This window comes from Chelonoidis abingdonii, chromosome 2 (assembly GCF_003597395.2).
Source record: "Chelonoidis abingdonii isolate Lonesome George chromosome 2, CheloAbing_2.0, whole genome shotgun sequence".
Classification (NCBI taxonomy): Eukaryota; Metazoa; Chordata; order Testudines; family Testudinidae; genus Chelonoidis; species Chelonoidis abingdonii.
The window spans coordinates 224441746-224467377 of record NC_133770.1 but is presented as its reverse complement, the minus strand read 5'-3'; the positions used below and the strand labels follow the sequence as shown (position 1 = coordinate 224467377).

General features: G+C 48.3%; 1 protein-coding gene across 3 annotated transcripts in view; it reads left to right on the top strand.

Annotated features, from left to right (window-relative positions):
• NOL4 (nucleolar protein 4) overlaps positions 1-25632 on the top strand; it is a 301997-nt gene that overhangs the window by 82593 nt on the left and 193772 nt on the right. For all 3 annotated transcript variants that reach the window (XM_075063008.1, XM_075063007.1, XM_075063009.1), the window contains exon 5: positions 4129-4261. In XM_075063008.1, coding sequence (XP_074919109.1) covers positions 4129-4261 — 133 coding nt within the window. The remainder of the gene's footprint in view (positions 1-4128; positions 4262-25632) is intronic.

Below are 25632 nucleotides of genomic sequence, written 5' to 3'. Positions count from 1 at the left end.
ATCCTTGCGGTGCTGCTTAAAGCTACTTTCTTCTTTCACTTTTCCCCTTCCTCCCATTGAGAATCACTCTTGTCATACAGGGCACAGCCGGGGCAGCTCTATGTATTTTGCCACCCCAAGCATGGCAGTCAGGCTGCTTTCAGTGGTGCGCCTGCGGGAAGTCTGCTGGTCCTGTGCCTTTGGAGTACCCGCTGCTGAATTGCCACCAAAGCCGCGGGACAGGCGTACCTCCTACAAGTGTGCTGCCAAAGGCAGCCTGACTGCCACCCTCACGGCAACCAGCAGCACACCCCCCGCGGCTTCCCGCTCCAGGCACACGCTTGGTGCGCTGGTGCCTGGAGCCGCCCCTGGGCACAGCACTAATGCTAGAGTAGGGCCATCTACTACAGTGTACTCCTCCCCTACCACAGCTCGAGAATTTCAGTATTGTCCTTTCTGGCCTAATGACAGGAATCAGGCCCCCTGCAGTGTACCAGTTTTCCATCCAGGTCAGCCAGCAGGAGTGATATAATGGTAGTAGGAAGCACTCACTTCTTCCTGCACTCCCTCTGTAGCTGACAGCATGGCGTCTTCGATCATGCAAACCCAGTCTTGCTGTGTATGAAATCTGTGCCACATTGTAGCAAGGAATGGTGTTGCAATTTTTAATGTATTTTACTTGCACAATGAGCATTCGCTAATAAGCAGCAGCATTGCAAGTGACGTTCTCACGGTCATTTTTAAACTTGTCTCACAACTGATACATACCTTCAGTGCCTAGATATTATATTTTGGCACCAAGAACAAAATGGCAGTGAAAATGTAACAGTATGAAGTAGGAGCATTTCTGCAACACATCTTCAAACTATTGCATGCAATATGGTGCACTTTAAAAATCCATCCTTTGATTTATACTAAGAGTCTGTTTCCAAGGTTTCACTCATCATCTTTGTATCATTGTGGGAAGAGAGGATCTGAGGTGACAACCAATGTATATACTACAGCTAGCCAGCATAGTAATCCAGTCCCTCATAAATAGTAGTCTGTCACCCAAACACATTGGGCTAAACAGTAGTTTTTAGATACAGCCCTTGATAAGGATGGTGTGCAGAGCCACCCTGGCCCACCAGGAGCTCACGGCAGCACTGGAGAATTTGCCTCTGTGCTGCAGCTGACAACAGCCCCCCGCTCCCTCTCCATGCACCCCCTGCCCCATAGAAGATAGGGTAGAGCAGGATTGCACATCATTTACAGAGCCAATGGAGCCCCAAGGGTATTCTGGAGCCCCAAGGGCCAGGAGCAGAAGAGGAGGTGTGGCCAGCATTCCCCTATGCCTTGTTATTCTCCAGCTGGGCAGGTTGATAGGGGGCATGGGTAGCCAGGATTGCCCTAGCCTGCTCTAGGAGCCAAACCAGCCCTCAGCAGCCCCAGAATTAGCAAGGTGTGGGCTACCTCCCCTTGGGTCCCTGCACTGGCCCTAGAATCTATCCCATTGTGCCTGAGGGCTGGGGAAATGTAGATGCTGATACAACCTTTGAAAGAGTGCAGTGTGCATTTCCCCTGTACAAAATGGTGTGTTGCCTGCACAAAATTCTCTGTTACACACAAGGCACCCACCTTTACCCAATTCCTAGGGCGCAAGGTGTAACCCACTTGATTTAGGCACCCCCATTCTTTCCAAGTCCCTAGGGCTCTGGGCGAAAGGAACCGACCCTTACCCTGTTCCTAGGGCTCAGGGAGTACTCTAGTTAATTTAAATATCTACTCTTACTCTGTTCCTAGGATTCAGGTCATAATCTTTTGAGGGTTTACGGGGTCTTTTACCAGTGAAAAAGCCTTACACAGTAATATCCTTAACTTCTATTTATTAACAGTTACCAAAACAGAATACCCTCGCTATGCATACAATGCTCACCACTCCCAATAAGGCACATGAACTGTTCTTGATGGACAGTCAGGGACAGGGCATCTGTGGACTCCAGCTTCTGCACGTTGTGACTGGCAAGGTGTTGAGGTCTGGCAGCTCTGATCTTGGGGCTTTCTTTTGGACCAGTTTATATAGTGAAACGTGAGTCTTGCTTAGCTGTACCTTAACCAATCATTTTACTAAAATATCACTAAACAATTTTCTAACCAATCCTAACATATTGTAAAACAATTCTTTAACCAATCATACCCCACCAACTTAACTGATTTACACCTTGCAAAATTAGTTATGTAACAGACAATCAAAGAACCAGAGACTACACAGATAAACAATAGAGAAGTGGAGACCATAAAAACAAAATAAAAAGTAGGGATTTCACAGCTACAACTGTTGATAAGTGATTTCTTGCCAGACAGAATGTTATCGAAGTTTTCTTTAACCATCTTAAGAGCTGTTTCTTTATCTGGTGATGGTGGGTACTGTTAGTACAGGAGCACCTTCTTAACATCCCAATATTATATTGTTTTAATGTAATTAAATGGAACGTGAGGATGTGACTTTCTGCTGCTTGGCTTATGGTTGCTGCTCTTCTAATATGACTGCACAAAAAGGCCTCAGACCTTGTAATATGGCTACAGGAAAAGGCCCCATCCTTGCAGGTGCAGAGGGAGACTGGGTCTTGCCCTTGCATCTCTTCTTCCTATCAGGAGGCTACTGTTGCTGTGGGCACACTAGCCTCCAGCAGCTCTTACATTCCAGCTAGTCTGTCTGATGGCTTTGTTGTGGTACCCATCACCATAGTATTGGAGCAACTCGCACATTAATGAGATTGCCTTGCCCTGGTGCCCTTGGTGGAGGTTCTGGCTCTTCCCCCTGTTCAAGTTGTAGAAAGCTTTGCTTGGGGTGGGGTGTTTTGTTTATTGTAATCCAAGGACTGGGTCTGTCATTAACACCTGTGTCGAGGTATAAGGGGGAGTTTTCCAGCACCCTCTCCTCACTCTGACACCTGTCTGGGGTTAGGAACAGTCTAGCCCTTTACCTGTCCAATTTAGCAGTTAGTGACACTGGCTCTAGGGAAACATTCTCCCCTGCAACTAAAGAAATATCAATATTGTCCAGAAAAATCATTGAGACAAAAGAGAAAGGAGTTCATTTGGGGACCAGGTGAAAAGAAAATAATAATGATATTAATCTTCATCCAGACCAGTTCATTAACATCTAATTCTAGCATTAGCTGAACTTTTCTAAATCATTCATGGTTACTAACAAACAAAAAATTAAAATGCAGTCCATTGCCTGCTACTTAAAATTCAGTCTTTAGGAAAGAGCAAATGAATATGCCTCATTCTTCATAAAACATTTAGAACTCTTCTTCAGTGGATACTGTTTCATCTTTGGGTTTTCTCTAAAACTCTCTTGGCTGCTAACAGACAAGCCTTTGGAAATGTTGTTATACTCTTAAAAGTGACTGCAGAAATGTCATGGGGGCTTTCCATGTTTGTCTCTCATTGACTTCCAGCTCAAACTCCAAACCCTGCAATCACTTATGAACATGCTTAACTTTAAGCACAGGTGTTGAGCTATTGATTTCAGTGGGACTATTAACGTGAGCTCACGCATCGTCATCAATAATAAAGATTCTGTAATCAGAATTAGTAGTTAAAAATTATACTGAAGATGTGTGAGCCAGAAAAAAATCCATCTCACTCTCCCACAATTATATTAGCTAGTTTTGCCTTTGATTTCATTGTGAGCAAGACTGGGCCAGGGAGGAGTAAGAAGATGCCAATTTTGACTTCACTGAGTCCAGAATTTCACTATAAAGTCGCATATTGTCAATGGCACCACTCATTCAGGTAAGGTGAGCAATTCAAGCACAAAAAATGGAGAACTGTCTTGTTCCACTCAGATTTAATAGCCAAAAGTTGTCTTGAGTTTTCAGACTACTAACACTTTGCTTGTACGAAATAGTCTTGAGAACACTTACTAATATTTGTATTATCATAATTAATTAAACCTGAACGGTACTTGTCAAATAAATGATCTAGTACATTTTGTGATGCATTATCCTCGATCTTATGTTGGTTTCCTTACTCACTAATTCAGCAAGGGTCCCCTAGTCATTAGTATGAATTAGCAAATATGTGTAGCATGAACATCATATCTGAAAGTTATCTTGACTTTTCCTAATGCAAGTGAAACATGAAATTTGAAATTTGCAGGATGAAAGTTCCATAGAAAGTGATGAGTTTGATATGAGTGACTCCACCAGGATGTCGGCTGTGAACTCTGATCTCAGTTCTAATCTTGAAGAAAGAATGCAAAGTCCTCAGAATCTGCAGAGCCAGCAAGATGGTAAGCCTTTTAATAAATAATAAAATAATAATAATAATAATAATAATATTAATATAAAAATAGTATGGTTCTCCCTCTTTTGTGCATTACCTTCATTCAGCACCTGCCATGCCCTTTACTTGAGAATCTATTTTAAAAGGGAACTTGAGACATAGGTTCACTTTGTCTCAACACACGAATGACAGGGCTGGGTTTTTTTTGCCAGCTACAAGTAGGCACTTTTACACCACGGCATGCTGGTTTTTTTATATTATTAAATATATAGTGTGTACACACATGGTATAAGGGGAAGTAAAATTCCTGCAGCCCGTCATCTCTGCATGGCTATCTAGACATTGGGTCCAGGAATGGAGAGACAAGGGGTACTGCACGGCTGCCTACTCTTCCCTCACCTGGAATCTTAGTTCTAAGTACCAGTCTACCACCCTCCAGCAGCAAGGGAGAAGGAGAGAGGGAACTGTGGCTGCCTGCACTACACATGCTTCCCTGGGCGGTTTCTGGGCTGCAGTGGACTGAACTGTGTGTTGGGACACAATCTAGCCCATAGTTCGGGTAGATACTCTCTTTATATCCAATCACAGGTTATACTTATTTCTATGGAGCCTGCTTTTGTGCTTTCCCCCCCAAGACCACCACAAAATTCACCATGAAAATATAGTTCATTCTTTGTTATATAAAAAACCTAAACAGATGGGAGAACTAAAGAATTAGTGTAAGCCAGACAAAGAGTATACACTGAAACAATACGTCTTTAGCTTTGTAGATATATATATATATATATATATATATATATGAGATTCACTTGATGAAATGATTTAGATTTCAGGACTGTTGCTTAAAGCAGTGATGTCAAACATGACCTGTGGGCTGGATCTAGCCCACTTGGTGCATTTATTTGACCCAACAGAAGTCATGATCCAGAAACTAAGCTTTTGGTAAAAATAAAAAGTACGTTTCTAGCCCGTGTGAAGACAACATTCCACACAAGAAGAGAGTATATATCAATACAGCAACATCTTTCTGGGTCTGCAAACAGCTTCAGACAATGGCTCAGAGTATGAACTCCCCCGTTCCTTAGTTATCTTATTGGAGTGTTGTCTCCAAAGCCCAGTGAAGACACATGAGTGTCAATATTAACTATTTAATCACAGATAGTTTTAGTGGATGGAATGGGGGTAGGGCTGGAAATGAAAAATGGGTTGAGAATTGGGAGTTGCTGCAGGGAAAGAAATGCAGAAGGAAGAATGGAGGAGACACACAAAGACAGGGAAGAAGGAGAGAAACAAAGAAAGAAGAATGGTGAAGAAAGAGAAACAAAGGATAGAACTAGTGGTGATGTAAAAGTGAATCTTTAGTCATTTAAATTTAGAAACCAGAATTCTACCCTGGATCTCTGCACAAACTGGTCATTGATTTCAGTGGAAGTTCTGCTTTGGATTGTGGGTGGGGGTATGGGTTATAAATTTATACCTTGGACTACTGATCATAATAAAAAAATAGCTCGGGCTGTGGAGCAGTGGGAGACTATTTTGTGCCACCACAGTCTCCTCTTTGGAAAGACTTTCTAGCATTGGTAACACTTTGCAAACTTTGCATAGGTTAATCAAGCTCTGGGTCTAGTGTGTGTGTACATGTGTGTAATCTGCTCTATTGATATTTATAGATATCACCACCATTGTGGAATCTGAGTCTCTTTGGAGACACGTCCTGATTCACCACTGTGTTACTCCACTTATATTCTGATGTAATTCAACTGAAATCATGGTGTTACATCAGTTTACACTGGAGTGATGCAGTGGTGAAGCAGGCCCTGTCACTCAATTTGAAGCATAGGGTGAAAGACAATTGCCCTGCAAGTCCTACCAGTTTAGTGTATTAGATCAGTGATACTCACACTGAGGCTCAGGGGCTGTAAATGGTTTTTTAATGAGTCTCCTGAGGCTCTTTGCAGCACATGATATTAAAACAGTATGATATATAGTTATTAATCAAATCAGGATGCTTTTATTATTAGCCAGTTTTAGTTGATAAAATAATATTTAGTTAGACTATCCAAGAATATATATATAAATAATGAAGTCACTCTACTCTGGCTCTTTTGGATAATGTTGATTGCTAATTGGGCTCCTGAACCTCTGAGGTCTGAGTGTCACTGTATTAGAGCATGATTCCACAATTGTAAATATAGTTCTTCTTCGAGTGCTTGCTCATATCCATTCCAGTACGTGTATGCGCCGCGCGTGCACGTTCGTCGGAGAACTTTTACCCTAGCAACTCCAGCGGGCCGGCAGGCCGCCCCCTAGAGTGGCGCCGCCATGGCGGGTGATATATACCCCTGCCGGCCCGCCCACTACCATCTGGCAGTCTCCGGCCTCCATTCCCCCCGCTGCTCGGGGTGTGGAGCGCAAGTAATGGTTCCCTCGAAGGGATATGAGTATCTATACGTCCATCCGCCCCCATGTCCCTCGTCGTACAATCTGTAAACGAGAGGGAGCGACAATGGACAAGAAGCTCCGGCTCCGAAGTCTCGCGAGGCGCGGCGTATGGACCTGCTCGGCCATAAGGTCTATTCCGCCGGAGCGGTGCAGCTGCGGGTTTCAAAAACAAGCCTTACTCAGCCGCTACGCATATAATACCTGGGAGGCGGCTGTTTAAATTAGGGAGCTTCTCCCACAAGACGCTCGGCAAGAGTTCACCGCCCTCTGGACGAAGGCAGAAGGGTCGCACGCACTGCACTGCAGGCTTTAGACGCCGCTGATTCGGCCGCTCGGACCATCGCCTCGGAGTCACTATGCTCCGCATCTCCTGGCTACAGGTCTCTGGTCTCCCTCCGGAGACTCCAGAGCATAATACAGGACCTTCCGTTCGAGGGCCAGGGCTATTTTCTGAAAAGACAGACCCGCGCCTGCAAAGTCTTAAGGACAAACAGGGTCTTATGCGTGCCTCGGGATGCACACGCCTGTAACGCAGCATCGTCCGTTCAGACCGCAACAACAGCGCAGGCCCTTCCCGCAGCCCAGACAAAGGCAGGACTTTGCAGGAGACGTAACAGAAGCGGCAGGCGACGACATTCTGGCAACAATGGGGCCAACTCAAGGTCCCTCCAAGCCATCCTCCGGTCCGAAGCCGTCCTTTTGAAGGTGCGCCCGGGGCGCTGTACCAGTTCTTTCCATGGATCCATCCCTCCCTTTTCCAACCGTCTCTCGTTCTTCCTCCCGGCGTGGCACCAGCTTACTACGGACCGTTGGGGCCTCCGCACGCTGCGGCTTGGGTACCACCTGCAGTTTGCTTCGTGCCCGCCCTCCCGCCCTCCTTCCTCGTCCCTCCTCAGGGACCCCTCTCACGAGCAAATCCTCTGCAAGAGGTTGCAACACTCCTCGACAAGGGAGCCGTGGAGGGGGTGCCGGAGGACGACGCGGAAAGGGGTTCTACTCCCGTTACTTTCTGATCTCCAAAGCCAAGGGAGGTCTCCGACCCATCCTCGATCTCCGCGGACTCAAAAGATACCTATTCAAGTTGAAGTTCCGCATGGTTTCCTTGGGGACCATTATCCCTTCCTTGGATCCCGGAGACTGGTACGCCGCCTCACATGCAGGACGCCTATTTCCATATCTCCATCTTTCCGCCATCGCAGATTCCTCCGCTTCATTGTCGGCGGCAGGCACTATCAATTCACGGTCCTTCCGTTCGGACTCTCCACGGCCCGAGAGTGTTCACCAAGTGCATGGCCGTAGTCGTCGCTTCCTCCGTCGCAGTCGGGTGCTCGTATTTCCCTACCTCGACGACTGGCTTATCCGGGGCCTTCGCAGGATCGAGTCCAGGAACACGTCCGGGGGTCAGCCACCTTTTCTCCCACCTCGGGCTATGACTCAATGTGGAGAGTCCACTCTATCCCTACTCAGAGGATAGAGTTCATCGGAGCCGTTCTGGACTCCACCATAGCCCGGGCGGTCCTTCCTCCAGCACGGTTCCAGACGCTGTCAGCCATCATCCGTGGGCTCACGGCCCTCTGACCTCCCTGCACACTTGCCTGACGCTGTTGGGCACATGCAGCCTGCACTTTCATCACGGCGCACGCCGACTCCGCCTTCACCCCTACAATCCTGGCTCATCCCTCAGCTCCGTTCGGCGAGGCGCACCTTGGACAAGTGGTCACGATTCACAAGGCGTCCTCCTTTCTCTCCAATGGTGGCTAGATCAGTCCGTCGTATGTGCGGGGCTTCCATTTCATCAGCCCCAGCCCTCGCTGTCCCTGACGACAGACGCGTCCGATTTGGGATGGGGGCTCACCTGGGGACCCTCCGGACCCAGGGGCGCTGGTCTCCTCCCGAGCTCGCCCTGCATATCAACGTCCGGGAGTTGAGAGCTGTCCGCCTGTTGTCTCGCGTTTCGTCGTCAGATCCAGGGCCGCTGTGTCTCAGTCTTTATCGACAACACGACGGCAGTTTACTACGTGAACAAGCAAGGCGAACGAAATCTCCTCTTCTCTCTCGGGAAGCAACGTACTGTGGGAATTTTGCATAGCCCACTCGGTTCACCTGATTGCTTCCTACTTGCCCGGGGCTCGCAATACCCTGGCGGACCGTCTCAGCCGGTCTTTCAGCTCCCACGAATGGTTCCTTCGCCCGGACGTCGCCCTTGTCTCTTTCCAGCAGTGGGGGCATCCCGCGTGGACCCTCTTGCAACGCGCAGGAACAGGAAGTGCCCGATGTTCTGCTCTTTCCAGGGCCGCGAGCCGGGCTCGATAGGGACGCCTTTCTAATTCCCTGGACAACGCACCTCTTCTATACGTTCCCCCGTTCCTGTTGGTCCACAAGGTCCTTCTGAAGCGGCGCAGGGACAGGGCCCGCTTGATTTTGATCGCTCCGGCATGGGCCGCCAGCATTGGTACTCTCTGTTGCTGGACCTGTCGGTGGTCGACCCGGTTCCCCTGCCTCTTCACCTGGACCTGATCTCACAGGACCACGGCCGCCTTTGTCACCGGACCTCCAGTCGCTGCACCTCTCGGCGTGGCTCCTGAGTGGCTAACTCGGTCCGAATTACATTGCTCTTCCCAGTGAGACAGGTCCTTCTGGGAAGTAGAACCATCACCAGGGCGGACATACGTAGCCAAGTGGAAGCGGTTTACCTGCTGGTGCTCGGAAAAGCGCTTTCATCCCACCGATGTCTCCATACCGGTCATTCTAGATACCTTTGGTCGCTCAAGGAGCAGGGCCTGGCACTGTCCTCTCTCCGCGTTCACTTAGCGGCCATCTCCACTTTTCACCCAGGGAGTGAAGACAGCTCGGTTCTTCTCACACCCAATGGTTTCCAGATTCCTCAAAGGGCTGGAACGCCTTTACCCGCAGGTCACCCCCCAGCCCCCTCCTGGGATTTCAACCTGGTGCTATCCCGTCTCATGTCCCCCGTTTGAGCGCTGGCTACGTGTCCTTCTTTACTTGTCTTGGAAGATGGCATTCCTAGTGGCAATCACTTCTGCTCGGCACGTGTCGGAGCTGCGCGCCCTCGTCGTGGATCCCCCGTATACGGTGTTCCATCGGACAAGGTGCAACTGAGGCCGCATTTCTTCCCAAGGTCGTTTCGGCCTTCATGTCAACCAAGACATATTCCTGCCTGTCTTCTTCCCAAAACCGCACTTGTCTCATAAGGACAGCAGTTACACTCCTTAGACGTGCGCAGAGCACTCGCCTTTTACATACAGTGAACCAAACCATTCCGTAAGTCTGCCCAACTCTTTGTTGCCGTCGCGGAACGAGTTAGAGGGTTACCAGTTCCTCTCAGAGGATTTCCTCATGGGTAACGTCCTGTATACGGACCTGTTACGACCTGGCCCATCTTCCTCCGGGCAGAGTAACGGCCACTCTACCAGCCCAGGCTTCATTGGCAGCGTTCCTCGCACGAGTGCCTATCCAGGAGATCTGCAGGGCAGCGACCTGGTCCTCGTTACACCTTTGCTACCCATTATGCCTCGGTCCAGCAGTCCGGGATGATGCGGCCTTCGGCTCCGCTGTGTTGCGCACAGTGACCTCTGACTCCGACCCACCGCCTAGGAAAGGCTTTGGAATCACCTACTTATGGAATGGATATGAGCAAGCACTCGAAGAAGAAAACACGGTTACTCACCTTTGTAACTGTTGTTCTTTCGAGATGTGTTGCTCATAATCCATTCACACCCGCCCTCCTTCCCCACTGTCGGAGTCGCCGGCAAGAAGGAACTGAGGAGCGGGCGGGCGCAGGGGTATTATATGCCCTCCAAGCCATCCTCCGGTCCGAAGCCTCCTTTTGAAGGTGCGCCCGGGGCGCTGTACCGTTCTTCCATGGATCCATCCCCTCCCTTTCCAACCGTCTCTCGTTCTTCCTCCCGGCGTGGCCCAGCTTACTACGGACCGGTCCTCCACGCTGCGGCTTGGGTACCACCTGCGTTTGCTTCGTGCCCGCCCTCCCGCCCTCCTTCCTCGTCCCTCTCAGGGACCCCTCTCAGAGCAAAACTCCTACAAGAGGTTGCAACGCTCCTCGACAAGGGAGCCTGGAGGGGTGCCGCGGACGAAGACGGAAAGGGGTTCTACTCCCGTTACTTTCTGATCCCCAAAGCCAAGGGAGGTCTCCGTCCCATCCTCGATCTCCGCGGACTCAACAGATACCTACTCAAGTTGAAGTTCCGCATGGTTTCCTTGGGGACCATTATCCTTCCTTGGATCCGGAGACTGGTACGCCGCCCTCGACATGCAGGACGCCTATTTCCATATCTCCATCTTTCCGCCCATCGCAGATTCCTCCGCTTCTGTCGCGCGGCAGGCACTATCAATTCACGGTCCTTCCGTTCGGACTCTCCACGGCCCCGAGAGTGTCACACAATGCATGGCCGTAGTCGTCGCCTTTCTCCGTGCGCAGTCGGGTACACGTGCGCCCGCTCCTCAGTTCCTTTTACCGCCGTGTCGGTCGTGGAACTGTGGAGCGCGGCATAGCTGACCTCCACGTCCCTAGCTCTCTTGTTCGTTATAGTTACAGTTATTGTAGTTTATTTAGTATTATATAGTTGTCGTTATAGTTATAGCATTGTGTATTATAGTTAGCGGTTCGGGGCTCTAGTCCTCTCCTGCGCCCGGCGCCGGGCGGATGCCTGGTTCGCCGGGATTCAAAGCGTGCTCGGTTTGTAAAAAGCCGATGCCCACCAGTGATCCCCATGACGCCTGCTTAAAGTGCCTGGGGGAATCACACATCCCAGAGAAGTGCCGCATTTGCAAAGCCTTCCGGCGCGTACTAGAAGGAGCGAGACCAACGCCTCCGGACGCTCCTATGGAAGCGGCACTTCACCCCGCGCCGTCGGCACAGGCGCGGCTCAGGCACCGGATCCCTCCGCACCGCGAAAGCGCAGCGCACCGCCCGTCTCCGGCACCGGCTCCTGGAAAGAGGTCCTCCTCGTCCTCTACCCCGGCTAAGCAGCCCCGGAAGGAGCACCGATGCCGACGCCGGCCGCGCCAGGGGCTTCGTTGACTCTGGCCGGGCAGGTCGTCGAGTCCGATCCCTCTTAGCTCCCCGCCAAGATCTGGGGTTGAGCTCGTAGTCCCGTCTACGCCCGAGACATTCTCGTCGGCAAGGACCTTATTGCCCTGACAGAGCCTGGGCTGCCCCAACCCCCGGCACCGCCGGTGCGGGGTTGTACTTTCTAAGGGCAAGCCAACGCCGATGAAGCACCGTCCCCGGATTCTCCGGTCCGGCACGATCTCGCTCCCGGCACCACTCCAGGTCACGGCACCGATCCCGGTCCAGAGGGAGGTCTGCTTCGAGGCGCCGCTCGCAGTCCCGGCACCGCTCTCCCCGGCGGCACCGGTCGCACTCGCGGCGCCGATCATCCTCACGTCAGTCCCGGTACTCCCGGCACCGTTCCGGCTCCAGCCATCGCTACCGGCACCGTGACTCGAGAAGCCGGTACGGCACCGAAGGTCCAGTCCGGTCGACCTCCCGGCACCGCGCTGGTGGCAGGTCCCGGTCCAGATCTCGGCACCGGCATGACTCCCGGCACCGCTCCCCGGCACCGAGGAGGCGTCGCCGTCGAGGCGCTGGATTCGCACTACTCGCGTTCCGCCCCGCCGTGGCCCTCTCGACAGGGTTCAGTCTCTTCCAGGACAGATAGCGTCTACCTGGATGTTGACAGGTCGCCGCCCTCTTCCCTGAGGGTCACCAGGAACATGGCCCGCAGCAGTGGGGCTTCTGGACGCCCTGGGCATACCAACAAGCCCAGGGGTCTCAGGTTTCCGCCGCGTCTGGCCGGTTCAGAACACAGGGCTCCAGAGGCTACGGTTTCTCGCCCACCGCCATCCCCTGCAGAAGAACGGTCTCTCTACCCGCCCGAGACCGAGCCCCCGCAGGTGCCAGAGACAGCGGTCCACTCTGAACCGCCACCTGACCCACTTCTGCCAGGTGTCTCCTTGTCATCCTCGCCGGATGAAGCAGTGGCGAGGACGACGACCACCGGTCCCCCCCATTGGCCTTAGGGCTCACAGGACCTCTCAGACGCGTTGCGCAAAACATGAGCATCCAAGCCGAGGAGGTCTCTGAGGTTGCCACCCGGTCGTCACGATACTCTCGGCGGATGCGCCCCACTCGCGTCGCCCTGCCCTTCATAAAAACCATACAGGCGACGCCACTACCATCTGGCAGTCTCCGGCCTCCATTCCCCCCGCTGCTCGGGGTGTGGAGCGCAAGTATATGGTTCCCTCGAAGGGATATGAGATCTATACGTCCATCCGCCCCCATGTTCCCTCGTCGTCAATCTGTAAACGAGAGGGAGCGACAATGGACAAGAAGCTCCGGCTCCGAAGTCTCGCGAGGCGCGGCGTATGGACCTGCTCGGCCATAAGGTCTATTCCGCCGGAGCGGTGCAGCTGCGGGTTTCAAACCAACAAGCCTTACTCAGCCGCTACGCATATAATACCTGGGAGGCGGCTGTTAATTTAGGGAGCTTCTCCCACAAGACGCTCGGCAAGAGTTCACCGCCCTCCTGGACGAAGCAGAAGGGTCGCACGCACTGCACTGCAGGCGTCTTTAGACGCCGCTGATTCGGCGCTCGGACCTCGCCTCCGGAGTCACTATGCTCCGCATCTCCTGGCTACAGGTCTCTGGTCTCCCTCCGGAACTCCAGAGCATAATACAGGACCTTCCGTTCGAGGGCCAGGGCCTATTTTCTGAAAAGACAGACCCGCGCCTGCAAAGTCTTAAGGACAACAGGGTCATTATGCGTGCCTCGGGATGCACACGCCTGTAACGCAGCATCGTCCGTTCAGACCGCAACAACAGCGCAGGCCCTTCCCGCAGCCCAGACAAAGGCAGGACTTTGCAGGAGACGTAACAGAAGCGGCAGGCGACGACATTCTGGCAACCATGGGGCCAAACTCAAGGTCCCTCCAAGCCATCCTCCGGTCCGAAGCCGTCCTTTTGAAGGTGCGCCCGGGGCGCTGTACCAGTTCTTTCCATGGATCCATCCCCTCCCTTTTCCAACCGTCTCTCGTTCTTCCTCCCGGCGTGGCACCAGCTTACTACGGACCGTTGGGCCTCCGCACGCTGCGGCTTGGGTACCACCTGCAGTTTGCTTCGTGCCCGCCCTCCCGCCCTCCTTCCTCGTCCCTCCTCAGGGACCCCTCTCACGAGCAAATCCTCCTGCAAGAGGTTGCAACACTCCTCGACAAGGGAGCCGTGGAGGGGGTGCCGGAGGACGAGACGGGAAAGGGGTTCACTCCGTTACTTCTGATCTCCAAAGCCAAGGGAGGTCTCCGACCATCCTCGATCTCCGCGGACTCAACAGATACCTATTCAAGTTGAAGTTCCGCATGGTTTCCTTGGGGACCATTATCCCTTCCTTGGATCCGGAGACTGTACGCCGCCCTCGACATGCAGGACGCCTATTTCCATATCTCCATCTTTCCGCCCCATCGCAGATTCCTCCGCTTCATTGTCGGCGGCAGGCACTATCAATTCACGGTCCTTCCGTTCGGACTCTCCACGGCCCCGAGAGTGTTCACCAAGTGCATGGCCGTAGTCGTCGCCTTCCTCCGTCGCAGTCGGGTGCTCGTATTCCCCTACCTCGAGACTGGCTTATCCGGGGCCTTCGCAGGATCGAGTCCAGAACACGTCCGGGTGGTCAGCCACCTTTTCTCCCACCTCGGGCTATGACTCAATGTGGAGAAGTCCACTCTATCCCCTACTCAGAGGATAGAGTTCATCGGAGCCGTTCTGGACTCCACCATAGCCCGGGCGTCCTTCCTCCAGCACGGTTCCAGACGCTGTCAGCCATCATCCGTGGGCTACAGTCGGCACCTCTGACCTCCCTGCACACTTGCCTGACGCTGTTGGGGCACATGCAGCCTGCACTTTCATCACGGCGCACGCCCGACTCCGCCTTCAGCCCTACAATCCTGGCTCATCCTCAGCTCCGTTCGGCGAGGCGCACCTTGGACAAGGTGGTCACGATTCCACAAGGCGTCCTCCTTTCTCTCCAATGGTGGCTAGATCAGTCCGTCGTATGTGCGGGCTTCCATTTCATCAGCCCCAGCCCTCGCTGTCCCTGACGACAGACGCGTCCGATTTGGGATGGGGGCTCACCTGGGGACCTCCGGACCAGGGGCGCTGGCTCCTCCCGAGCTCGCCCTGCATATCAACGTCCGGGAGTTGAGAGCTGTCCGCCTGGCTTGTCTCGCGTTTCGTCGTCAGATCCAGGCCGCTGTGTCTCAGTCTTTATCGACAACACGACGGCAGTTTACTACGTGAACAAGCAAGGCGAACGAAATCCTCTTCTCTCTCGGGAAGCAACGATACTGTGGGAATTTTGCATAGCCCACTCGGTTCACCTGATTGCTTCCTACTTGCCCGGGGTCGCAATACCCTGGCGGACCGTCTCAGCCGGTCTTTCAGCTCCCACGAATGGTTCCTTCGCCCGGACGTCGCCCTTCTCTCTTTCCAGCAGTGGGCATCCCCGCGTGGACCTCTTTGCAACGCGCAGGAACAGGAAGTGCCCGATGTTCTGCTCTTTCCAGGCCGCGAGCCGGGCTCGATAGCGGACGCCTTTCTAATTCCCTGGACAACGCACCTCTTCTTACGTTCCCCCGTTCCTGTTGGTCCACAAGGTCTTCTGAAGGCGCGCAGGGACAGGGCCCGCTTGATTTGATCGCTCCGGCATGGGCCCGCCAGCATTGGTACTCTGTTGCTGGACCTGTCGGTGGTCGACCCGGTTCCCCTGCCTCTTCACCTGGACCTGTCTCACAGGACACGGCCGCCTTTGTCACCCGACCTCCAGTCGCTGCACCTCTCGCGTGGCTCCTGAGTGGCTAACTCGGTCCGAATTACATTGCTCTTCCCAGTGAGACAGGTCCTTCTGGGAAGTAGAAAACCATCCACCAGGGCGACATACGTAGCCAAGTGGAAGCGGTTTACTGCTGGTGCTCGGAAAAGCGCTTTCATCCCACCGATGTCTCCATACCGTCATTCTAGATTACCTTTGGTCGCTCAAGGACAGGGCCTGGCACTGTCCTCTCTCCGCGTTCACTTAGCGGCCATCTCCACTTTTCACCCAGGGAGTGAAGACAGCTCGGTCTTCTCACACCCAATGGTTTCCAGATTCCTCAAAGGGCTGGAACGCCTTTACCCGCAGGTCCACCCCCCAGCCCCCTCCTGGGATTTCAACCTGGTGCTATCCCGTCTCATGTCTCCCGTTTGGCCGCGTGGCTACGTGTTCCCTTCTTTACTTGTCTTGGAAGATGGCATTCCTAGTGGCAATCACTTCTGCTCGGCACGTGTCGGAGCTGCGCGCCCTCGTCGTGGATCCCCCGTATACGGTGTTCCATCGGGACAAGGTGCAACTGAGGCCGCATTTCTTCCCAAGGTCGTTTCGGCCTTTCATGTCAACCAAGACATATTCCTGCCTGTCTTCTTCCCAAAACCGCACTTGTCTCATAAGGACCAGCAGTTACACTCCTTAGACGTGCGCAGAGCACTGCCTTTTACATACAGTAACCAAACCATTCCGTAAGTCTGCCAACTCTTTGTTGCCGTGCGGAACGAGTTAGAGGGTTACCAGTTTCCTCTCAGAGGATTTCCTCATGGGTAACGCCTGTATACGACCTGTTACGACCTGGCCCATCTTCCTCCGGGCAGAGTAACGGCGCACTCTACCAGAGCCAGGCTTCATTGGCAGCGTTCCTCGCACGAGTGCCTATCCAGGAGATCTGCAGGGCAGCGACCTGGTCCTCGTGCACACCATCTCCTCTCTTGCCATGGCGGCGCCACTCTAGGGGGCGGCCTGCCGGCCCGCTGGAGATGCTAGGGTAAAAGTTCTCCGACGAACGTGCACGCGCGGCGCATACACCTACTGGAATGGATATGAGCAACACATCTCGAAGAACAACAGTTACAAAGGTGAGTAACCGTGTTTTCCACCTATTTATTAACACAATATTCAGTTAGGGGCCCAATGCTGTGAGCTGCAGAAAGCATGCTGGAAGAATTGTGACTTAAGGATGTTCATGGGCTTCTAGTGCATTCTCTGCACCTTCCATGATCAAGCTGTTTGAATTTAAACACTGCAAGGATGAATATAAGTTGCATATAAAGGGTAAAAATCATGCTATTTTGCTGGGCCCAAGCAAGGCCCTCAACATGTTTGGAAGCTTCCTGGTAGCTATGCACAGAGCCAGGAAGAGCATAGGCAGATCAGCCATATGCTGTGGCCTCTGGAAAGCACACAGGAGTCTGTGCCACTTCATAGTGCTGAGTGAGGATTGCACAAGGGGTCACAATTCATACATGCAAATCCTCCCATAAGGTCAGCAGCAATTATTTCACCAATAGTCACCCCCTGATTGCCTTCCAGCCCTGTGCCTTGCCTAGAGACTGAGGATAAATTCCATTCCCCAGCCTGCATGCCCTTCTCCATACAAAGCCCTTTTCCTCAAGCTTTATGGAGGGGAGGTGGAGGAGAGATGAATTTCACCTCTAGCACCTGATCCACAATGATATCATTAAGGGCAGTTCTCATTGCAAAATAGACTTCATACGTTTTTAAACAATAGGGACTTGATTAACACTTACTGGTGAATGGGATAAAATAGCACCCCAAGCACCTGTATCTGCAACCATTGGGGAGGAGCTGAGAGAGAGCTGCCTCAGCTCTAGTTTGCAATCAAATCCTTCCCCAGCTGCCCTGGCCATATCCCCTTCTGAGGCAGCCCCACTTGGCTGGTTTCTCAGTGGAGCAGAGTGTATCTAAGGCAGTCACAGTAGCTGGTTAGTTAACAGGATTACAAGCTACTTAACTGCCCCACCTACCTTCTGTACCTCTAATTCTATGTCTCTCTGGTCTCTTCCAAGCTTCCTATGCTCTTGTTCTAAGCTGATTCTTTGTGAGAGACCCTATTTATCACTTACCTGCAGGCAGAGCTCCAGCCAAACAGCTGAGCTTTGTTTGTCTGACCCCTGATGCTGCTCTGGGGACTCTGATATTATCAGACCAGACCCATCAGCCCTTGCCTCAGATCATAGATTGAAAGCAGGGTTTGTAAACATCTTTAGTCTGCCTAAAAGACAAGTTTGTGTGCTTTTAACTGGGGGTTACTAGATTTTACAGCTCTTCAAAGCTTTTAAAGTGGGTTTTGTTGTGAAAGCTGTCCTTTAAATGCCTCTTTTAAGAGGATAAGAGCTGCATGAAGATATAAAGTTCTTCCGTTAGCAGGAATTAGAACAGGGGTTGGCAACCTTTCAGCAGTGGTGTGCTGAGTCTTCATTTATTCACTCAAATTTAAGGTTTCATGTGCTAGTAATACATTTAAATGTTTTTAGAAGGTCTCTTTCTGTAAGTCTATAATATATAACTAAACTATTGTTGTATGTAAAGTAAATAAAGTAATTTTAAATGAAGCTTCTTAAACATTTTAAAAAAATTAATATGCACAGCCCCCCGGACCAGTGGCCAGGACCCGGACAGTGTGAGTGCCACTGAAAATCAGCTCGAGTGCCGCCTTTGGCAGCCGTGCCATAGGTTGCCTACGCCTGAGTTAGAACCTTGTGCAAAACTGCTGAGTAAATTCTGCAGATTCATTGTAGCAACTCACCTCTTCCAAAATAAGAGAAGGGAGGGGAGAAGCTTTTGCAAGGAAAGTAGGGACTCATCTGGGTAGGTCCCTAGAAACTAGTGTGAATTTAAATTTTTGCTACTATTTCCTGAGTTACCAATAAAGGCAATCATCAGGAGGGGGATAAAATTGACCACTTTGTTTTAACTGGAATAAGATGGTAGCTATAGCTATTCACAGTACTGTTTCCTATACTAAAACATACCAAAGTGAGTTAAGACCTCTTTTGACTTTGTGCTTTGTCTACACGCAATTTGTAAGCTAACCCTATTTTTAAAAAAAGTTCTTTAAGTATATAACTTTTCCCTACAGACATTTTCATTGTTATATGAAACCTGTAGAGCTGTTTACAGTTAAAATTAACAATGTCATGATTAAACTTTAAACTGTAGCCAAAAACTCTGTTGATACAAAGATAATAAGGATCTAATACTTGATTTTTTTAAAAAAAATTTTTTTTTGTATTAGAGCATTTGTGGTGTATAGGAATGGGGTAGTATTTCTTTAAATAGCTTGAGAGTCCTCTCCTGGTGCTCACTGTGTTCTTTGTAGCAGTAAGTTGCTAGGTTTCACACACTGTGTATATTTACTAAATATGGCTATTTGTATTCCACCATTCTCCTGTGGTTCCTTCATATTGTTTGTTGTTTAAAGAGCAAAAGACACAACAGTATTCCCCTGTTTGTTTCAAAAGTTGTGACATTAACTCCTCTGAAACACAGTGTTGGCTAATTCAGTTAAACTAGGTATCATTAGAGGTGTTGTCTAACAGTCTGTTATACATACAGTTTTCTTTGTTTATACTCCAAAATTAGTTCAAGCCAAATTTATAATCCATCTTCCTATGCAATAACAGGTGAGCTACAGTAATTCCTTGAGCTCTTTACTTTGTCCTGATGAAGCCTGGAAGACCTTTGATTTTAAAAATCAGCTCAAAAATTCGCTTTTCCTCAGAGTAACATTAAGCAGAGCATGATAGGTGCAAACACCAGGCAGAAGATGAGTCTGGAACAAATGGATGAATGGGCACACTGTACTACAGGATGTTTTTTCATCAAAGTTGCATATATTTCAGGCCTGACCCTGACATTGCTGAGCACTGGGAGTTATGAAGTCACAGAGGTCAAAAGCAAATTCTCAGCACTAGCCCTATAATGAGCTTTTTGCTGTAAGTGAACCAGAACAGAACTCCCAGTGAGTTCAACATACAGTGCAGGTCAAGGATCAGGCCCTGGATTATATTAGTCATTAGCTGACAACACAGCTTTATTTTTTATTCAGACACAAAGTTTGTACAGAACTATTCAGCCCCTCTCACACCTTGTTCATCATGAACACCGCTGGTCAGGTGGGAAAGCCTCTCAGATCCAGTGGACTTAAGGGAAGTGCTCAAAAACTTTGCAGTGTTTTCTTGATGTCTGAATCTGAGTTTAGATTTCCAAGAAAAACCCAGTGCTACTGAAATGGCATTTTTAATGTGTAAGGGATACTGAGAGTTTAGTAAGTCAAAGTTATAGCACACTAAAAAGAAAGTAGCCTGTCAGTGTATTCCTTATTTTCTAGTCAGTTGTATTACATTTGCTATGCATAAAACCTTCATTTATGTATCTTCCAAAATCCTATTTTTAGGTATGCTTTTGGATTTACTACTACTTGATTAGTTTTATTTTGTAATCTGCATACTACAGTGAGTACAGCTGCAATACTGTGAATGTCGTTTATGCCTAGTATAGCAGATATATTAAACATACAGTTTTAAAAAAACAGATGTTTTGAGCAAATTAGTCTCACTTCTGTTTAGCGTAGGGAGTCTTGACTGAATAAGGACTGCAGGATGTGGTCCTATAGAAAGAACAGGGACACAATACATCATTCTCAAATTTCATGGAGACTATTGCAATTTGTATATTAACTAGGGGATTGACTCCTGTGATATACTGAGTCCTTGAATCTCACTGAAGTCAATGGAGAATAGAAGTACTCGAGCAGATTCTCATTTTTACATGGCAAAGAATTCTAGTATGACAAAATGCTAGAATTTCTAGGTGATGTCTAATGCAAGATAATCATGCATTTCATGGCAGTGCCAAGAAAAGTTAGTAATATAAGAATATCAATAAGAAGACCTTGTGAATTGAGTTTAATGATCTTAGTCCAGTTCCTATTAGACATCTGGCCACATCACAAAAAGCCACCATCAAAATTGGCATTAAATGGCATCTTTGGTAAGCTCATCTGCAGGAGTAAGGACTGAATATGTCTAGAAATCCCAAGGACCCTTGCCTGAAAGATTATCTCAAAGTTGAGGGCTGAGGCAAACAGGCAGGGCATCTGTGGTAAACGTCTGTCCCAGATCTGGACTTTAGCGTACAAAATCTGGGTGTTTATTGTGAACCTTCCCCAAGCTTATTCCCAGCTTGGATTTTTTCTCGCTGCCACCAGATAAGAATTAGGCTCTTATCAGCCTGGATTCCCCAAATACTCCTTGGGGGACCCCCTCTGTGGACTCCCCAACTTCCTTTGGGAAGACCCCCAAGACCCAGACCCCTGGGTCTCCCTATCATTCATCCCCCAGCTTCCCCCCTCCTGGGTGCCTGGGCGATGCTACTTACTCCTTGAAAGCAAAACCAGAGAGCTATTTACCTCCTTCGAGGCTAGGCAAATCAAGCTAATCAACAGCTTAACCACCAGGAGATTCACCGCCCCCTGGTCTCGTAGCGGTAGACTGAGGAAACCTTAAACACAAAGAACAGAGTTGTCTTCTCTCTTTCCCCGGAGCCTGTTTTCTGCCTGGGAACAAAGGAAAATTAACCACAGGCCTGCTGGCTTTTCCCTCCCCCCCCTTCTCGTCTGTCAAGATGTAAACAGCAGCTTGGGCACAAAAATTCCTTCCCTTTGCCTCACTAGCAAGAAACTTCACAAGTTTAAGAAGAAACTTTATATAAAACGAAAGAATACAGAACAATAATCTTGCATTAAGAAACCTCATACAGTGCTTTGCTTATAAGAAATTGATAAACAGTCTGATTTAAAAGTAGCCTGGTTTAAACCAGTCCAGCAAATCAACACCTGAAAAATAACACAAAGCTCATCACGCAGCCGAATTACTTGTGCTTCCTTTTTGTACCCAGATTTTAGGAGAATTTTTGAAGCAGGGTGAGGGGTTGAGAAGAAAAGCTTGGTTGTTTCACAAGCCGAGGAAAACAAAAAAGACCCAGCAATCAACACACCTAGTAACTACAACCACAAGCTCCTCACAGCCGAATTACTGTTGTTTTCCGTTTTTCCCACCCAGGACTTTTAAGTAGAATCATTGAATAAGATGGGAGTTAGTAAGAAAAGCTGTGTTACGCCACAAACACGAGGAAACAACAAAGACCCTGAGTATACAAATTCCCACCCCTGACTTTTAAACAATCCAGTTCTATGATTGGTCCTCTGGTCAGGTGTTTGGTTCCCTTTGTTCACCCTTTACAGGCAAAAGAAAATTAACCCCTACCTTACCTATCTACTTATGACAGCATCATAGAATATCAGGGTTGGAAGAGACTTCAGGAGATCATCTAGTCCAACCCTCCTGGCTCCTGCCTCTGCTAGGCTCAAATAAAGTCATTCAGAGACCCTTGGGTTCTGAAACCACAGGTACTTTTATTTACAAGTTTGTGCTCTCACCACCTTCTCACCATACACAGCTCTGGGTTCTGAAGCCAGGAGGGAGGGGCTTTCTCCCTGCCTGCACTCTCTCACTCTCCTCCACCACTACTTTGGCTTCCTTTTCCCCAACCTCTTATATAGCTCTGGGCTAATTGGGCTGTCAACTGGCTCTCATTCTCCAATTAGGGCAGGTTCTTTCCAGCCAGCTCCACTTTATTCACTTCAGTGGGGCTGGCGGCCGGGGGCTGATTCTGCAGTTCTTCTGGTCAGCACCCTGTCACAACAGGAGAAAAGTTTATTCAATCAGGAAGCAAGGCTATAGCACATCTCTCAATCTGAAAAAAAATAATACCTTGTTCACCTAAGCAGAGTTTTACTGAATTTGAGAACTTGGTGTATTGCAATAGTATTATTTTACCTCAGTGGAGTGACATCGTGGGGTGAATTTGGCCCATTGGCTTTGCTTAAGTGTAGTTTAGTTTGCACAAATACATATATTAACTGCAAAAAATACACTAAAATAATCATTAATACCAATACAATTGTAGAAATCAAGTTCCACAGACATTCTGATGACTTCTTTGGAGCTGATGTAGTGCAAGTGAATGAAAATCTGCCAGTAACACTGCAATGACTCCTTGGCGCAAATACGATGTCCATGATGATGTGCTGTATTAAGAATGTGTAATAGCTCTACATGTCAATGCAGCTCTATTAGGTACTTTTAGTCTTTAACATCACCATGGAATCTGTGGAGAGATGAGTGGACTTTTCAGTGTCAAATATTTTAAATCACCACCTTCCGCTGGCATGGCAACTGATTTTGGATTGTCATCAGAATGACTCCACGGCTAGGCAAGAATCTGATGCACATTCTTGGGTGGTGGTAGTGAGTAATCTGCTTTTGATATTGTATCTAGTGTGGCTCCAACCTGTGGTGAGATTAAAATAGCAGCATATTTCTATCAAGGACACTGCTTTCTCTTCCCATCTCCCCTATAAGTGTCATTAAGTATTACCCATATCCCAGAGTTCAGAACTCTACCTTCCCAACACCCACCATATCTAGGCAGCCTCAAGAAACATGAGTGAGATCAGGAGTCAGACACATGCCCCTCATGGTAATGCAGTGTGTGACAATTTGACTGCTGGGACAGTATTCTGTTCATGTGCAGAATTCTCTCTTCTCATTGAAGTGATGCACGTCTACAAGCACCTTATGAATGCATTGTGCTAAAGAACATATCTGCTGTCACTTTTCTGTTTTAATTACTAACTACATATGTTCTCTAATCCTTTTCTTTTTTTAAACTTCTGTTTTTTTAAAAATTGCCTTTGTTTATACTCTAATTTGCTTTAGAGACTAAAATATTTCTAACCATGAATTATGCATTTAGCAGACTCTGTGCTGCATTCTGACTGGTTCATTGCGACCAGGGAACAATTTCATTTCCCACACCATGCTCCCAGCTGCACAACTGTCACTTTCTATTACTTTTGCCTTGAACAGTTGAGGATGGCTTGTAATGACAATAATTGCCTCAAAATTGTTTGTCATGTTTGACTTGTTAGCAACCAACTACTAACTGTTGGTTACAATCAAGTTCTTAGCTGTCGTTGCATAATTACATGAGGAAATATTTTCAACCAATAATAGTTCAAAAATGAAAATTATTCTTACAGAAAAATGCTAAAATACTTGCTGACACTCCATTCTAGTTAGATCCAGCATGTTCGCATGATCCACCCCGTCCCAAGAGTGAAATTTACCCCTGTATAGAGAGCTAGCTCCAAGCCTATATATCTACTTAGTCCCTATTTTTAGGAGTTGAGTGGTGCACTGGCATTGTGCTGAGCCTCTGCTGACAGATGAATTTCGGCCAGTAGAAATAACCAATAACTGTCCAAAGGAATGTTTCCCCTTTTCCCTACTCAGTTATTCAACTGAGTCCATTTTCTGTTGATTTCAGTAGAGCCAGCCCTAAAACATTTACTCCACCTTTTTTAGACTGTTGTATTTCAATCCTTCAGATGTTTGTTTTTGTTTTGTTTTGTTTTTTGCTTTAAGCCTCAACGTTATGGAGGTGGTTTGGTCTTGGATGTGGCTTTACCTTCCAGTAGATCAGTGTTACTCAATTCCTCTTTTGGATATGCACTGATAAACTTCAGAGGGAATTGCACATACACGTTGACTAAATTTGACCACCTCTTCCAGAATAGAGGTACAGTATAGGTCACTGTCTCATGTAACTACTGTTAAAATGTAAGCTAGTGTAGACTAGCATTTTACATAAATGTGAAACATAGCATAGACCAATTTAGTGAAAATATCTAAGCCCATTTTTATTTTAAAAGGGATGTAAAACAATACGCTTAATAGAAAATTAAATTTAGCAGTTCTTTACTATTCTGGCTTTTATTTAAGGAAGCTATTAAAATGGTTTTTCTTCTGAACACCAAATTCTCTTGTGACATCAGGTGGTCTTATGAAAGACTTTGGTTTGTTTGTTATGGTAGTTTGAAGTGTTTTTCATTTGATAAAATGTTCTATGATGCTAAAAAGTTTAAAATGTAGAGTCATTTGCTAAGCATAAACAAGTACTTTGCCTATGAAAAGAAGAGTGGCTCTTTTCAGCATTAAAGTATCTTGTAATATTTGCTATGCTGGAACATAAGTGGTTGTGTTTTTTACCTGAGATGTGAGAAGCAATATTTTCAAATAGAACTTACCTGATATTGGAAAAATGGCAATTGTTGCATTCATTATTCTGTGCTAAGGCAGCTAATGCTGATGAATCTCTTTTAGAAAGACTACTTCTCTACATGGCAGTTGATCTATAAATAATAATTTGCAGAACTAACAGGCACCTTGTAAGTAGAGGAAAGCAAGTGGATAATTAGGAAATAGAATTCCCTGAACTTAACAGGAACATTAATTGCTGAATATTCTTAGTATTCTGAGCTTTCTGCTTTGTTGTAAGGAGAAATGCAATAAGATCATGATCCAAAGAAAACTGAAGTCAGCAGGAACCTTTCCATTGACTGCAATGGACTCTGGATCTGGCATTAAGGGTAAATCTATGCTGAAAATGAAAGTGTGATTGCAATGTGGGTAGTGAGACCCATGCTAGCTTTAATCTAGCTTGTGTTACTCCTGGAGAAATTGTGACAAAAATTAATAAGAATGGCCGTACTGGGTCACACGAAAAGTCCATCTAGCCCAGTATCCTGTCTACCAACAGTGGCCAATGCCAGGTGCCCCAGAGGGAGTGAACTTAACAGGTAATGATCAAGTGATCTCTCTCCTGCCATCCATCTCCACCCTCTGACAAACAGAGGCTACGGACACATTCCTTACTAATCCTGGCTAATTGCCATTAATGGACTTAACCTCCATGAATTTTTCCAGTTCTCTTTTAAAGACTGTTATAGTCCTAGCCTTCACAATCTTCTCAGGTAAGGAGTTCCACAAGTTGACTGTGCACTTGTGAAGAACCTCCTTTTATTTGTTTTAAACCTGCTGCCTATTAATTTCATTTGGTGACCTCTAGTTCTTGTATTATGGGAATAAGTAAATAACTTTTCCTTATCTACTTT